The sequence below is a fragment of the Scyliorhinus canicula genome, chromosome 12 (genome assembly GCF_902713615.1).
Source record: "Scyliorhinus canicula chromosome 12, sScyCan1.1, whole genome shotgun sequence".
NCBI lineage: Eukaryota > Metazoa > Chordata > Chondrichthyes > Carcharhiniformes > Scyliorhinidae > Scyliorhinus > Scyliorhinus canicula.
In genome coordinates, this window is record NC_052157.1 from 164,491,977 (window position 1) to 164,509,285 (window position 17,309).

General features: G+C 54.8%; 1 protein-coding gene across 2 annotated transcripts in view; it reads right to left on the reverse strand.

Moving 5' to 3' along the window:
* Window positions 1–9,817: 9,817 nt before the first annotated feature.
* cenpv (centromere protein V) overlaps window positions 9,818–17,309 on the reverse strand; it is a 54,806-nt gene continuing 47,314 nt past the window's right edge. For both annotated transcript variants that reach the window (XM_038814805.1, XM_038814804.1), the window contains one exon: window positions 9,818–10,440. In XM_038814805.1, coding sequence (XP_038670733.1) covers window positions 10,316–10,440 — 125 coding nt within the window. In that variant the 3' untranslated portion in view covers window positions 9,818–10,315. The remainder of the gene's footprint in view (window positions 10,441–17,309) is intronic.

Here is a 17,309-nt window from a genome sequence, read left to right on the forward strand (position 1 = left end):
CCAGTGTGGGGCATGGTCCGACTCAACAATCGCCGAATACTCGGCCTCCACCATCCCCTCCAGTAAAGCCTTGTTCAAAACATAAAAATCAATCCGCGAGTACACTTTGTGAACATGGGAGAAAAAAGAAAACTCCTTCGCTCTTGGCCATCTACCCCACCCCCCCATCTGTTCCATAAACGACCCAACCTCGGATCAACGACTGTATTAAAGTTTCTCTCCCCCCCCCCCCCCACCCCACATGATCAACCTATGCGAGTCCAGGTCCGGAATCTTCCCCAACACCCGCCTCATAAACTCCATGTCGTCCCAATTGGGTGCGTAAATATTCACTAATACCACCGGCATCCCCTCCAGCTTCCCACTCACCATAACATGCCTACCCCCTCCCCCCCCCCTCCCCCCGAGTCCCCCACTATACTCCCTACCTCAAATGACACCTGCTTATTGATCAAGATCGCTACCCCCCTAGTTTTAGAGAGTAGCCCCAAATGAAATACTTGCCCAACCCACCCCTTTCTCAGCCTAGTCTGATCCACTACCCTCAGGTGTGTCTCCTGTATTATTACCACGTCCGCCTTCAGCCTCTTCAGATACGCAAACATGCGAGCCCTCTTGACCGGCCCATTCAGCCCTCTCATATTCCATGTGATCAGTCTGATCAGGGGGAACCCCCCCCCACGATCAACCATCACCCTTCTTAGTCCAGCCTCCTCTGGCCCGCCCTCAGGTGTTCACTGTTATCGATCCCCAATTTGTCTCCTACCACCTTTCGCTCCCCTGTCAGCAGAACAATTCTGCCCCTCCCACTCCCTCCTCCCCCACTAATGTGACCATCAATTCACTAGACACACGATTGGAAGTAAACTGTGGTTTTAATAGTCTTACAACTAAGCCAGCCTGCGACCAGAGGAACTGAGAGCAGGCTTACGGCTGCAGTACTTTATACTTCCGGTTAGCGGGAGGAGCCATGGGCGGAGCCAAGGGTGGAGCCCAGTACAAACTCCTCATCTCCCCCTATGGGCAGAGCCACGCAACGGCTCGTATACCGAGCCCACAAGGACACAATACAACGCAAGGGAATACAGTGTGAATTACGATGCATATAATTCACCACAACCGTTATCGATCTCCAATTTGTCTCCTACCGCCTATCGCTCCCCTGTCAGCAGAACAATTTCCCCCTCCCACTCCCATGGTCCACTCCCACTCCCCTGTCAGCAGAACAATTCCCCCCTCCCACTCCCATGGTCCACTCCCACTCCCCTGTCAGCAGAACAATTCCCCCCTCCCACTCCCATGGTCCACTCCCACTCCCCTGTCAGCAGAACAATTCCCCCCTCCCACTCCCATGGTCCACTCCCACTCCCCTGTCAGCAGAACAATTCCCCCCTCCCACTCCCTCCTCCCCCACTAACAAAATAACAATCCCAACCTCCCCATAACAAACTGATCACCTGCTTGTCCCCTTACTGCGCTTCCGTGAGCTCGCCTGCCCAGCTAGCCTGGTAGCCCCCGCCCATGGCACCAAGCATCCTACCCCCCCCCCCCCACTGATCTCCCTCCCCCTCCCGCTCGAACATACATACGCAAAACATAACAATCCCCAACAAACACGTCGAAGGAAATTCCACCCACCATCCCCCCACAAGAACAAAGTTAGCCCGCACACAAAACTGAGCAACGGCCTACAAAAAGGTACAAAAACAATACATACAAAACCCAAAGAGAAAAGAAATTTAGCAGCAAAGGCGCTCTGTGTGCCCTGTCCACCTCCAAGGCCCGAGTATACGCACCTTCCCCCAGCAGCTTCTCGAGCATACACGCCACATATGCCTCTGTGTCCAATCCCTCGCTGCCCTCCGGAAGGCCAACAATCCTCAGGTTCTGCCTGCGTGACCTGTTCTCCAGATCCTCCACCTTCTCTTGCAGCCTTTTCTGGTGGTCCCTCATCAACCCCATCTCTGCCGCCATCGCAGTTAGCTGGTCCTCATACACAGCCACCGCCTCTTCCACCTTCTGGATCGCCTAGCCCTTGTCTGCCAAACTTTGCTCCACCTGGTGAATACCCGTCTCAATCGGGTCCAGGTACTCTTGTCTGCTCAGCAAGGCTCTCCTGGAGGAATTCCACCAGCTGCTCTGTTGACCAGTGGGCCGGCATTCCCAGTCCCTGAGCCTCCGCTGTGTTTTTCTGTGCTACAAACTCCACGCCCTTCGTTACCCAACAATCTCTCCTTTTCAGACCACTTCTGGTCCACAAATCCATAAACTGTTGGGTGAATCTTCTCCTGTACCTCAGCAGTCTCCAATTTTACCGATCAAATCCCCCATAACTTGGGGAAAAAGGTCCACCATGAGCGGGAGCTACCAAATAAGTGACCACTCACTCCATGGCCTCCGCCGGAAGCGACGAGGGAGGAGATTTTTAATAATTTAAATGCGGTCTGGGTTGGAATAGGGCGGTGAGCATGATAACGGAGGGACACGATCTACAGTGGGCTGCACGATTAAAACAAAAAACCCCCAATGAAAATCCAAATAGTGAGTTCTGTGCATTTCTTTGTATTCTGCATCAAGAAGCAGGTCCATGCTAAAACCCAACACGAAATGAGTGTTGTAAAACAGTTAATTTTATCCAAGCTGATGCTCTTAATCACTGGCAATTCAATCAGCTAACTCCTGTCATACAAGGGGGTTGCTACCCCATGCCCTGCCACTTCTCACTGAGGGTGTCACTATGTGGAACGTTCATGTATCATGGGGGCCCTGCTCCACCCCAAAGTCAACCCCCCCCCCCCCCCCCCCTTCCCAGCCCATCCTTCACACCTGTTAGACAGAGGTGAGGGGTTAGACGCAGGTCGGACTGCTGGTGCAAGTATTTAATGGTAACTACGTACAATAGTGTGCCCTATCGTCTATGTACACCCGTGCCAACTTAACTGTCATCGACCTTCCTTGTCTTGCGTGACCTACATCTCCTTCTAAGTGTTACCTCAGACAGCACATCAGAAGTGGAGGCAATCTGCCCTGTGATGCTCTTGGTGGCTGTCTAGAGGGCATGGACCTGGGTGGGCCCGCCAACGTTTGGATGTCTCAGGGGACGTATCAGCCTGCTCTGCCCATGCGATGTCCCAGTGTCAGGTGGGGGGATTCTGTAGTGCTGAGGTGTTCCAGCACTTCTCTTCTAGGAGCCGCCAGCATGGACCCCGGTCTACTCCATGGGATGGAGGTGAGTGAGTGAAGTCCAGAGGCTCCACTGTCACTTGCCGCTGCTGGTCTTGGAGGCCTGCCAACGTAGAACCATAGAGTTGATGCCCTCAGCCACGGAGCACTGAGACTGGGACATGTCTGTCAGCGAGTGAGACATGTCGCTCACTGTCATTGCCCATGTGCCTGTGGCATGACCCTCTGACTAGCCACAGTCAGTCAACTGGAACGGGTGCAGAGGAGATTTACCAGGATGTTGCCTGGTATGGAGGGAAAATCTTATGAGGAAAGGCTGATGGACTTGAGGTTGTTTTTGTTAGAGAGAAGAAGGTTAAGAGGTGACTTAATAGAGGCATACAAAATGATCGGAGGGTTAGATAGGGTGGACAGTGAGAGCCTTCTCCCGCGGATGGAGGTGGCTAGCACGAGGGGACATAGCCTTAAATTGAGGGGTAATAGATATAGGACAGAGGTCAGAGGTGGGTTTTTTACGCAAAGAGTGGTGAGGCCGTGGAATGCCCTACCTGCAACAGTAGTGAACTCGCCAACATTGAGGGCATTTAAAAGTTTATTGGATAAGCATATGGATGATAAGGGCATAGTGTAGGTTAGATGGCCTTTAGTTTTTTTTTCCATGTCGGTGCAACATTGAGGGCCGAAGGGCCTGTACTGCGCTGTATCATTCTATGTTCTATGTTCTAATGTCTGGCCAATGTTTACGATGCCCTCAGCCATGATTCTTTGTGTCCAGGCCAAGCTCTGGAGCGCCTCAGCGACGTCCATCTGTACCAGGACATATCTGCCCGTGTCTGGGCTCCCCTATCCTGCACCTCCACCATCAACAGCACAGTGTGGCCCAAGACTTGGATGTCCTGACAGTGGTTTACCCCAGGCCTTCCACTAGGTGTTGGCCTGGGTAACCACACATTGTGGCAACAGCCCCATCACCTGAAGGCAGTTGGACCCCTGCAGCTGGACTTGCAGGCCCTGGAAAGTTTCTGACACCCCCTCCTGTAGATTCTGGCTCTGCGTCACTGATGGGATCATCTTTTCCTGAAGCAAGACACCTGTCTGGCGACAGTCATTTCCTGGGATTGCGCAGCCCGCCGACCATCCCCTCCCTCGGGAGTGCCTGCCTCATCCTGATTTGCTGCAGCATGTGGCTTGCGATGGAGTGAAGAGCTGATGCTGCGGAGTTTGCAATTTATATGCAGCAAGTGGTTTACACTAAAACCACATCAGAGCCCCAATAATTACTGTCATTAACATGGTGCAGACACGTGGAGGAATTTAGCCAAGGCCATGCAACAGGAATGGGTTAGTTTACAATGATCCACATTGTGCCTCTGGCTTCATTGTGATTTTAAACAATTTCAAGATTTATGTGCAATGCAGCTTTTCTGATGTAGGAATAACTCCAAATAAAAATGACACCTTCATCTTCATAGTTTCATTGAAAAACAATATACTGGAACAAATCCAAGGGACTGAAACCTTCTCCTATTTCCCTGTCTTCCGTGTGCACCATTCCATCAGGTCCACTATGGCAGTAACTAGTTTATCAGACAGGATATAAAGCAGCTACTCGCCCTGTACAGATTCACTGGAGGACCCGAAGCTTCCTGAGGCCGTGAGCTCACATTACCCATCAATACAAATTGGTTTTACCTCAATGAACTCAATAAACCATCCTTGTTTTAATGCTTGAAAGAGTTGTACCCCCTGTACATCAGCAGCAACAAGGCTCCACCCCATCACCACCCAGCAGGAACACTGCTCCACCCCATCACCACCCAGCAGCAACACGGCTCCACCCCATCACCACCCAGCAGCAACACTGCTCCACCCCATCACCACCCAGCAGCAACACTGCTCCACCCCATCACCACCCAGCAGGAACACGGCTCCACCCCATCACCACCCAGCAGCAACACGGCTCCACCCCATCACCACCCAGCAGCAACACGGCTCCACCCCATCACCACCCAGCAGCAACACGGCTCCACCCCATCACCACCCAGCAGCAACACGGCTCCACCCCATCACCACCCAGCAGCAACACGGCTCCACCCCATCACCACCCAGCAGCAACACTGCTCCACCCCATCACCACCCAGCAGCAACACTGCTCCACCCCATCACCACCCAGCAGCAACACTGCTCCACCCCATCACCACCCAGCAACAACAAGGCTCCACCCCATCACCACCCAGCAGCAACACGGCTCCACCCCATCACCACCCAGCAGCAACACGGCTCCACCCCATCACCACCCAGCAGCAACACGGCTCCACCCCATCACCACCCAGCAGCAACACGGCTCCACCCCATCACCACCCAGCAGCAACACGGCTCCACCCCATCACCACCCAGCAGCAACACTGCTCCACCCAGCAGCAACACTGCTCCACCCCATCAACACCCAGCAGCAACACGGCTCCACCCCATCACCACCCAGCAGCAACACGGCTCCACCCCATCACCACCCAGCAGGAACACTGCTCCACCCCATCACCACCCAGCAGCAACACTGCTCCACCCCATCACCACCCAGCAGCAACAAGGCTCCACCCCATCACCACCCAGCAGCAACACGGCTCCACCCCATCACCACCCAGCAGCAACACTGCTCCAACCCATCACCACCCAGCAGCAACACTGCTCCAACCCATCACCACCCAGCAGCAACACTGCTCCACCCCATCACCACCCAGCAGCAACACTGCTCCACCCCATCACCACCCAGCAGCAACACGGCTCCACCCCATCACCACCCAGCAGCAACACGGCTCCACCCCATCACCACCCAGCAGCAACACTGCTCCACCCCATCACCACCCAGCAGCAACACTGCTCCACCCCATCACCACCCAGCAGCAACACGGCTCCACCCCATCACCACCCAGCAGCAACACGGCTCCACCCCATCACCACCCAGCAGCAACACGGCTCCACCCCATCACCACCCAGCAGCAACACGGCTCCACCCCATCACCACCCAGCAGGAACACTGCTCCACCCCATCACCACCCAGCAGCAACACGGCTCCACCCCATCACCACCCAGCAGCAACACGGCTCCACCCCATCACCACCCAGCAGCAACACTGCTCCACCCCATCACCACCCAGCAGCAACACTGCCCCATCACCACCCAGCAGCAACACGGCTCCACCCCATCACCACCCAGCAGCAACAAGGCTCCACCCCATCACCACCCAGCAGCAACACGGCTCCACCCCATCACCACCCAGCAGCAACACGGCTCCACCCCATCACCACCCAGCAGCAACAAGGCTCCACCCCATCACCACCCAGCAGGAACACTGCTCCACCCCATCACCACCCAGCAGCAACACTGCTCCACCCCATCACCACCCAGCAGCAACACGGCTCCACCCCATCACCACCCAGCAGGAACACTGCTCCACCCCATCACCACCCAGCAGCAACACGGCTCCACCCCATCACCACCCAGCAGCAACACGGCTCCACCCCATCACCACCCAGCAGCAACACTGCTCCACCCCATCACCACCCAGCAGCAACACGGCTCCACCCCATCACCACCCAGCAGCAACACTGCTCCACCCCATCACCACCCAGCAGCAACACGGCTCCACCCCATCACCACCCAGCAGCAACACTGCTCCACCCCATCACCACCCAGCAGGAACACTGCTCCACCCCATCACCACCCAGCAGCAACACGGCTCCACCCCATCACCACCCAGCAGCAACATTGCTCCACCCCATCACCACCCAGCAGCAACATTGCTCCACCCCATCACCACCCAGCAGCAACTCTGCTCCACCCCATCACCACCCAGCAGCAACACGGCTCCACCCCATCACCACCCAGCAGCAACAAGGCTCCACCCCATCACCACCCAGCAGCAACAAGGCTCCACCCCATCACCACCCAGCAGCAACACGGCTCCACCCCATCACCACCCAGCAGCAACATGGCTCCACCCCATCACCACCCAGCAGCAACAAGGCTCCACCCCATTACCACCCAGCAGCAACACTGCTCCACCCCATCACCACCCAGCAGCAACACTGCTCCACCCCATCACCACCCAGCAGGAACACGGCTCCACCCCATCACCACCCAGCAGCAACACTGCTCCACCCCATCACCACCCAGCAGGAACACGGCTCCACCCCATCACCACCCAGCAGCAACATGGCTCCACCCCATCACCACCCAGCAGCAACACTGCTCCACCCCATCACCACCCAGCAGCAACACGGCTCCACCCCATCACCACCCAGCAGCAACACTGCTCCACCCCATCACCACCCAGCAGCAACATGGCTCCACCCCATCACCACCCAGCAGCAACACGGCTCCACCCCATCACCACCCAGCAGCAACACTGCTCCACCCCATCACCACCCAGCAGCAACACTGCTCCACCCCATCACCACCCAGCAGCAACACGGCTCCACCCCATCACCACCCAGCAGGAACACGGCTCCACCCCATCACCACCCAGCAGCAACACTGCTCCACCCCATCACCACCCAGCAGCAACACTGCTCCACCCCATCACCACCCAGCAACAACAAGGCTCCACCCCATCACCACCCAGCAGCAACACTGCTCCACCCCATCACCACCCAGCAGCAACAAGGCTCCACCCCATCACCACCCAGCAGCAACAAGGCTCCACCCCATCACCACCCAGCAGCAACACTGCTCCACCCCATCACCACCCAGCAACAACAAGGCTCCACCCCATCACCACCCAGCAGCAACACTGCTCCACCCCATCACCACCCAGCAACAACAAGGCTCCACCCCATCACCACCCAGCAGGAACACGGCTCCACCCCATCACCGCCCAGCAGCAACAAGGCTCCACCGCATCACCACCCAGCAGCAACAAGGCTCCACCCCATCACCACCCAGCAGCAACAAGGCTCCACCCCATCACCACCCAGCAGCAACACTGCTCCACCCCATCACCACCCAGCAGCAACACGGCTCCACCCCATCACCACCCAGCAGCAACACGGCTCCACCCCATCACCACCCAGCAGCAACACTGCTCCACCCCATCACCACCCAGCAGCAACACTGCTCCACCCCATCACCACCCAGCAGCAACACGGCTCCACCCCATCACCACCCAGCAGCAACACGGCTCCAACCCATCACCACCCAGCATAATTGAAAGGCTGAGACGTCACTTTCTTTTATGATGGATTTAATTTTGACAATGATTACATGTTCGAGTTTTCAGCATTTTAGAATAGTTAGCCTGTGTGTTGTTTCAGCGTGCTTGATGTTTGTGGTCCATGTCAGGGTGATGTATGTGAGGGCCATACAGACCCTCTGTATCTGGGATTGTTTTTAATCTGATTTTGGTGAATGGATAGATGCAATGATCTTGCTACAATTTCCATGGGCTGGATTTTACACTGCACTGTTGGGTTTGAAGGCATGCGGATGTGGGTCCTAAAATACAGCAGGTAGTTTAACCACCACCCACCCAGATAGCGCACCCCACCCCTCCAACCTGTCTCAATTTGTTTGAGTGGTGAGAGGAATAGGGCAGTGTGGCCACTCGAGGGCTTTTTACGGCCCAAAATCACCACTTAAGGAAGGGGGGGACCCATATCAAGCACGTAGCCCCAAAGCTTCAATTCCAAGGTCTGGTGGCAGGCAAAGAGGCAGCCACCCCAGAACTCCCCCAGCACCCGCCCCAGAACTCCCCCAGCACCCGCCCCACAACTCCCCCAGCACCCGCCCCACAACTCCCCCAGCACCCGCCCCACAACTCCCCCAGCACCCGCCCCACAACTCCCCCAGCACCCGCCCCACAACTCCCCCAGCACCCGCCCCAGAACTCCCCCAGCACCCGCCCGACAACTCCCCCAGCACCCGCCCCACAACTCCCCCAGCACCCGCCCCAGAACTCCCCCAGCACCCGCCCCAGAACTCCCCCAGCACCCGCCCGACAACTCCCCCAGCACCCGCCCCACAACTCCCCCAGCACCCGCCCCACAACTCCCCCAGCACCCGCCCCAGAACTCCCCCAGCACCCGCCCCAGAACTCCCCCAGCACCCGCCCCAGAACTCCCCCAGCACCCGCCCGACAACTCCCCCCAGCACCCGCCCTACAACTCCCCCCAGCACCCGCCCCACAAACCCCCCCAGCACCCGCCCCAGAACTCCCCCAGCACCCGCCCTACAACTCCCCCAGCACCCGCCCCACAAACCCCCCCCCAGCACCCGCCCCACAACCCCCCCAGCACCCGCCCCACAACCCCCCCAGCACCCGCCCCACATCTCCCCCAGCACCCGCCCCACAACCCCCCCAGCACCCGCCCCACAAACCCCCCCCAGCACCGGCCCCACAACCCCCCCAGCACCCACCCCACAACCCCCCCAGCACCCGCCCCACATCTCCCCCAGCCCCCACCCCACATCTCCCCCCAGCACCCGCCCTACAACTCCCCCAGCACCCGCCGCACATCTCCCCCCAGCACCAGCCCCACAACCCCCACCCAGCACCCGCCCCACAACACCCCCCAGCACCCGCCCTACAACCCCCCCAGCACCCGCCCCACATCTCCCCCAGCCCCCACCCCACATCTCCCCCCAGCACCCGCCCTACAACTCTCCCAGCACCCACCCTGCCCCAATTCTCATTGGGGCCTGGGTTTAACTACAAGTCCAGCTCCATTGCAGCTCACTTCCCATGATTACTTACAGTCCCAGCAGTGATCACAGCACAAATCTGGGACTGCAGAAATGCCGCCAGTCCAATTGGCTGACAGCTAAGTTGGGAATTCCGCCCGAGATATGGGTGCAAGCCGAATTAACCTAAGCTAATTAACATTGCTCTCAATATTGACTGGCTGTGAGGTAACAGGCAGTGTTGTGAGCAGTTTCCCTACCACCCCATGACATTTTAGCCAGGGACCAAGGCACTCTGAAATCTAGCCCGAGGTTTCAGTCATCCTGCCAGTAATTTTGGAATCCAAGCCCAGCGGCAGGACAGGAACATGAATAACCAGAGTTTGATGATGTGAATGAACCTTGAAGTTGACACCATTCAGTTCCTGTTAATGAGCTTGATGTCAAGGAGCGTAAATTATTCCTTAGACAAATTCTGTATGGTCTTGTGCTCCTTCATGCTTTTCTCCCAGTCCTTGCCATTGAATAGTTCCACGGTCATACTGTTCACAGTGCCTTCATCCAGACAGTAAACCATCACAACTGCAGATACAAAACACAGCTGATTCAATGAATGACGTAACCAATCAATGTGAGCTAGAGTCAGGCAGAAGGGCAGACTTGGCAAATGGCTGAATCCAGCACAAAGATTCAAATTGCATAACATATTAAAAAAGGGCAAGAGAAATGTAGAAGATGCACTTTGGGTCATGCCAGGAGATGTTGCACAAATATAGCGTCGGTACCTGAGAGCCAGCATAACCCTGGGCTCAGGCCAGAGTGACACTTGACAAAATGGAATGGGACACAAGACTTGGCAAAGGCAGCGATGAGTGTTTCAAAAGCAACCTCTCAATGTCACCCGATATTTGATATATTTGTAATCAGTTAAGGTAAAGGGTAAAAATGGCAGGAGATCCCAGAATGATGATATGCTCCTCGTGCTCAATGTGAGAGTTCAGTGACATGGCTGATGCCCCTGACTCCTTCACGTGCCCGAAGTGTGTCCAGCTGCAGCTCCTGTTAGACCGCATGACGGCTCTGGAGCTGCGGATGGACTCACTTTGGAGCATCCGCGATGCTGAGGAGGTCGTGGATAGCACGCTCGGTGAATTGGTCACACCGCAGATTAGGATTGGTGAGGGAGATAGAAAATGGGTGACCAAAAGGCAGAGAAAGAGCAGGAAGGCAGTGCAGGTGTCCCCTGCGGTCATCTCCCTCCAAAACAGGTATACCGTTTTGGATACTGTTGGGGGAGATGACTCACCAGGGGAAGGCAGTAGTAGCCAGGCTCATGGCACCGTGGCTGGCTCTGCTGCACAGAAGGGCGGGAAAAAGACTGGCAGGGCTATAGTCATACGGGATTCAATTGTAAGGGGAGCAGACAGGCGTTTCTGTAGTCGAAAACTAGACTCCCGAATGGTATGTTGCGTCTCGGGTGCTCGGGTCAGGGATGTCTCCGATCGGCTGCAGGACATACTGAAGGGGGAGGGTGAACAGCCAGTTGTCATGGTGCATATAGGCACCAACGATAGAGGTAAAAAACAGGATGAGGTCCGACAATCATAATTTAGGGAGTTAGGAAATAAGTTAAAAAGTAGGACCTCAAAGGTAGTAATCTCAGGATTGCTACCAGTGCCACGGGACAGTCAGAGTAGAAATTCAAGAATAGTCAGAATGAATACGTGGCTTGAGAGATGGTGCAGGAGGGAGGGGTTCAGATTTTTGGGACATTGGAACCGGTTCTAGGGGCGGTGGGACCATTACAAACTGGATGGTTTAAACCTGGGCAGGACTGGAACCAATGTCCTAGGGGGTGCTTTTGCTAACACTGTTGGGGAGGTTTTAAACTAATGTGGCAGGGAGATGGGAACCAGATTAGGAAGTCAGAGATCAGTAAAGAGGCAGCAACTAAAGCCAGTAAGGTACTAGATAATAAACTCAATGTGACTAAGGGGAAGAGTAGACAGGGAAGAGATGATGAACGCAAAGGGACAGGTGGTCTGAGGTGCATTTGTTTTAATGCGAGAAGTGTAGCAGGTAAGGCAGATGAACTTAGGGCTTGGATCAGTATCTGTGAATATGATGCTATTGGTATTACTGAGACTTGGTTGAGGGAAGGGCAGGACTGGCAACTGAATATCCCAGGGTATAGATGCTTCAGGAGGGATAGAGAGGGGGGTAGAAGGGGTGGAGCAGTTGCATTACTGGTCAGACAGCTGTGATTAAGGAGGGCACGATGGAGGATTCAAGCACTGAGGCAATATGGGTGGAGCTAAGAAATAGGAAGAGTGCAGTAACATTGTTGGGACTTTACTACAGGCCTCCCAAAAGCGAGCGTGAAGTAGAGGTACAAATATGTAGACAGATTATAGAAAAATGTTGGAGCAATAGGGTGGTCGTGATGGGAGATTTTAACTTCCCCAACATTGAATGGGACTCATGTAGTGTTGGAGGTGTAGATGGAGCAGAATTTGTAAGGAGCATCCAGGAGCGTTTTTTAGAGCAGTATGTAATGAATCCAACTCGGAAGGGGCCATACTGGACCTGGTATTGGGGAATGATCCCGGCCAGGTGGTTGAAGTTTCAGTCGGTGATTACTTTGGGAATAGCGATCACAATTCCGTAAGTTCTAGAATACTCATGGACAAAGACGAGAGTGGTCCTAAAGGAAGAGTGCTAAATTGGGGACAGGCCAAGTATAACAAAATTCAGCAGGAGCTAGGGAATGTGGATTGGGAGCAGCTGTTTAAGGGCAAATCCACATTTGAAATGTGGGAGTCTTTTAAGGAAAGGTTGATTAGAGTGCAGGACAGACATGTCCCTGTGAAAATGAGGGATAGAAATGGCAAGATTAGGGAACCATGGATGTCGGGTGGAATTGTGAGACTAGCTAAAATGAAAAAGGAAGCATTCATAAGATCTAGACGACTTAAAACTGATGAAGCTTTGGAGGAATATCCGGAAAGTAGGATGAATCTCAAACGTGCAATAAAGAGGGCTAAAAGGGGTCATGAAATATCTTTGGCTAACAGGGTTAAGGAAAATCCCAAAACCTTTTATTCGTATATAAGGAGCAAGAGGGTAACTAGAGAAAGGATTGGCCCACTCAAAGACAAAAAAGGGAATTTATGTGTGGATTCAGAGGAAATGGGTGAGATTCTTAACGAGTACTTTGCATCGGTATTCACCAAGGAGAGGGACAGGAAGGATGTTGCAGTTAGGGATGGATGTTTAAATACTCTAGGTCAAGTTGGCATAAGGAGGGAGGATGCGTTGGGTATTCTAAAAGGCATTAAGGTGAACAAGTCCCCAGGTCCAGATGGGATCTATCCCAGGTTATTGAGGGAAGCGAGGGACAAAGTAGCTGGGACCTTAACAGATATCTTTGCAGCATCCTTGAGCACGGGTGAGGTCCCGGAGGACTGGAGAATTGCTAATGTTGTCCCTTTGTTTAAGAAGGGTAGCAGGGATAATCCAGGGAATTATAGACCTGTGAGCTTGACGTCAGTGGTAGGCAAACTGTTGGAGAAGATACTGAGGGATAGGATTTATTCACATTTGGAAGAAAATAGACTATCAGTGATAGGCAGCATGGTTTTGTGCAGGGAAGGTCATGTCTTACAAACCTAATAGAATTCTTTGAGGAAGTGACAAAGTTAATTGATGAGGGAAGGGCTGTAGATGTCATATACATGAACTTCAGAAAGGCGTTTGATAAGGTTTCCCATGGCAGGTTGATGGAAAACGTGAAGTCGTATGGGGTTCAGGGTGTACTAGCTAGATGGATAAAGTACTGTCTGGGCAACAGGAGACAGAGAGTAGTGGTGGAAGGGAGTGTCTCAAAATGGAAAAGGGTGACTAGTGGTGTTCCACAGGGATCCGTGGTGGGACCACTGTTGTTTGTGATATACATAAATGATTCGGACGAAGGTATAGGTGGTCTGATTAGCAAGTTTGCAGATGATACTAAGATTGGTGGAGTTGCAGATAGCGAGGGGGACTGTCAGAGAATACAGCAAAATATAGATAGATTGGAGAGTTGGGCAGAGAAATGGCAGATGGAGTTCAGTCCAGGCAAATGCGAGGTGATGCATTTTGGAAGATCCAATTCAAGAGCGAACTATACGGTCAATGGAAGAGTCCTGGGGGAAATTGATGTACAGAGAGATCTGGGAGTTCAGATGCATTGTACCCTGAAGGTGGCAAAGCAGGTCGATAGAGTGGTCAAGAAGGCATACAGAATGCTTGCCTTCATCGGACAGGGTATTGAGTACAAGAGTCAGCAGGTCATGTCACAGTTGTATAGGACATTGGTTAGGCCACATTTGTAATACTGCGTACAGTTCTGGTTGCCACATTACCAGAAGGATGTGGATGCTTTAGAGAGGGTGCAAAGGAGGTTCACCAGGATGTTGCCTGGTATGGAGGGTGCTAGCTATGAAGAAAGATTGAGTAGATTAGGATTGTTTTTGTTGGAAAGACGGAGGTTGAGGGGGGACCTGATTGAGGTCTACCAAATTATGAGAGGTATGGACAGGGTGGATAGCAACAAGCTTTTTCCAAGAGTGGGGGTGTCAATTACAAGGGGTCACGATTTCAAGGTGAGAGGGGGAAAGTTTAAGGGAGATGTGCGTGGACAGTTTTTTTACGCAGAGGGTGGTGAGTGCCTGGAACGCTTTACCAGCGGAGGTGGTAGAGGCGGGCACGATAGCATCATTTAAGATGCATCTAGACAGATATATGAACGGGCGGGGGACAGAGGGAAGTAGACCTTGGAAAATAGGCGACAGGTTTAGATAAAGGATCTGGATCGGCGCAGGCTGGGAGGGCCGAAGGGCCTGTTCCTGTGCTGTAATTTTCTTTGTTCATTATTCTTGACAAGATCTGAAGCAGTAAGGTCTGCGTGCAGCACAGTGGTTAGCACTGGGACTACGGCGCTGAGGACCCGGGTTCGAATCCTGGCCCAGGGTCACTGTACGTGTGGAGTTTGCAAACTCTCCCCATGTGTGCGTGGGTTTCACCCCCACAACCCAAAGATGTGCAGGGTAGGTGGATAGGACACGCTAAATTGCCCCTCAGTTGGGAAAAAAATAATAATTGTGTACTCTAAATTTATAAAGAAGACTTCCGGTTGCGGCTATGCGGAGCTAAGCCGCACGTTCGGCAGCTCCTGCTACTTAAGGACTTTTAGGCCAATTTGAGGGCCCCAAACGGCGCTGTCTCGACGAATCCTGGTGGGGGAAGGTGTCTAGAAGAGCATTCCCCATAATTTATGGTGCTCACCCGGAGTGGGGCAAAGGAAAAAGCTGCAGCAGCTCCCCAAGAAAAGCGGGGGAAGGAGGACAAAATGGCGGCCGGCGGAACACCTGAGGTCTAGTGGAAGTGGGCGCAGGAGCAGCAGGCCTCTCTTCTGCGCTGTTTTGCGGAGCTGAAGGCTGAGTTGCTGGACTCCCTGAATGCGACTACCAACAAGCTGCTTGGAGCTCAGGCGGCCCAGGGAGTGGCCATTCGGGAGTTGCAGCAGCAGGCCGCTGAGAGGGAGGAGGAGGCCGTGGCCCTCGTGGGGAAAGCGGAGTTGCACGAGGCACTTCACAAAAAGTGGCAAGACCGCTTGGAGGAGCTGGACGTTCGCACGAGGCGAAAGAATTTGAGGATCCTGGGCCTGGCGGAGGGGCTGGAGGGGTCGGATCTCCCGGCGTATGTGACCACGATGCTGAGCTCGTTGATGGGGGTGGGGTCCTTCCATTTGCCCCTGGAGCTTGAGGGAGCCCACAGAGTGATGGCCAGGAGGCCTAAGGCAAATGAGCCCCCGAGGGCGGTGCTGGTGCGGTTCCACCGATTCAGTGACCGGGAGTGTGTGCTGCGCTGGGCCAAGAAAGAGAGGAGCAGCAAGTGGGAGAATTCGGTAGTGAGAATCTACCAGGGCTGGAGTGCGGAGGTGGCTAAGCGGCGGGCCGGGTTCAACCGGACGAAGGCGGTGCTGTATGCCAAGCAGGTCAGATTTGGAATGCTGCAGCCTGCGCGCCTGTGGGTGACATATAAGGACCGGCACCATTACTTCGAGTCCCCGGAGGAGGCGTGGGTCTTTGTACAGGCGGAGAAGCTGGACTCGAACTAGGGCCTGGGAACACACTATGGCCGTTGCTGTTTTCGCTGTTGCTGTTCTTCAACTTTGACACGTGTGTTTTTTATGCTGGTTTTCTTTTTGCTCTGTTTCCGGGTGGGTTTGTCTGTTGGGCATGGGTGTGGGGTAAGTGGGGAACGTTGGGGGCATGTGCTTTATATGTTCTCTTCTGTACGGGGCTGGGGGTTGGGGTGAAACTGGATTTTGAGGAGCTGCGTCAGAAGGGTGGGGTGTGGCTGTGTGAAAGCGCGGGCTTTCCTCTGGTTTCCCGCGCTGCGGGGCGGGGGGGGCGGTGCTGGCGGTGGGGGCGTGGCCTCTACTGGTTTTCTTTCCCGCGCTGAAGCGGTGCCAAAGAGGTGTGGCAAGACGGGGATGACCCCATGCCGGGAGGGGATGGGTTTTGGCGGGAGCTGCCGGGGTCAGCAGAAGTCAGCTGACTCACGGAAGTACCATGGAGGGTGCGTCGCGGCTAGGAGGGGTCCTAGCCTGGGGGGGTGGGGGGGGGGGGGGGGGGGGATACCGGGTTGCTGCTGGAATGGCCAGGAAGGAGCTGGCGTGGGCCGGGGGAGTAGAGGAGAGGCGTTATCGCCATGGGGAACGGGTCAGGCGGGGCGAGCTGGCCTGGGGCGAGCAGTCGATAAGCTATGGCTAGCCGGCGGGGGAGGGGGGCGGGTTGCCCTCTGATCCGGCTGATCACCTGGAACGTGAGGGGGCTGAATGGGCCGGTTAAGCGGGCTAGGGTATTTTCTCATTTGAAGGGGCTGAAGGCGGACGTGGCTATGCTCCAGGAGACCCACTTGAAGGTGGCGGACCAGGTTCGTCTGAGGAAGGGGTGGGTGGGGCAGGTTTTTCACTCAGGATTGGACGCGAAGAACCGGGGGGTGGCGATTCTGGTGGGGAAGAGGGTAGCGTTCGAGGCGGCTGAGGTGGTGTCGGACAAGGAGGGCAGATATATTATGGTGAAGGGTAGGCTGCAGGGAGAGAAGGTGGTGCTGGTTAATGTATATGCCCCGAATTGGGATGATGCCGGCTTCATGAGGCGCTTGTTGGGCCGCATTCCGGACCTGGAGGCAGGGGGCCTGTTCATTGGGGAGACTTTAACACAGTGCTGGATCCCACACTGGACCGGTCCAGTTCAAGGACGGGTAGGAGACCGGCGGCGGCCAAAGTGCTGAGGGGGTTTATGGACCAGATGGAAGGGGTGGATCCCTGGAGGTTTGGGAGACCGAGAGCGCGGGAGTATTCCTTTTTCTCTCATGTCCATAGGGTTTATTCCCGAATAGAT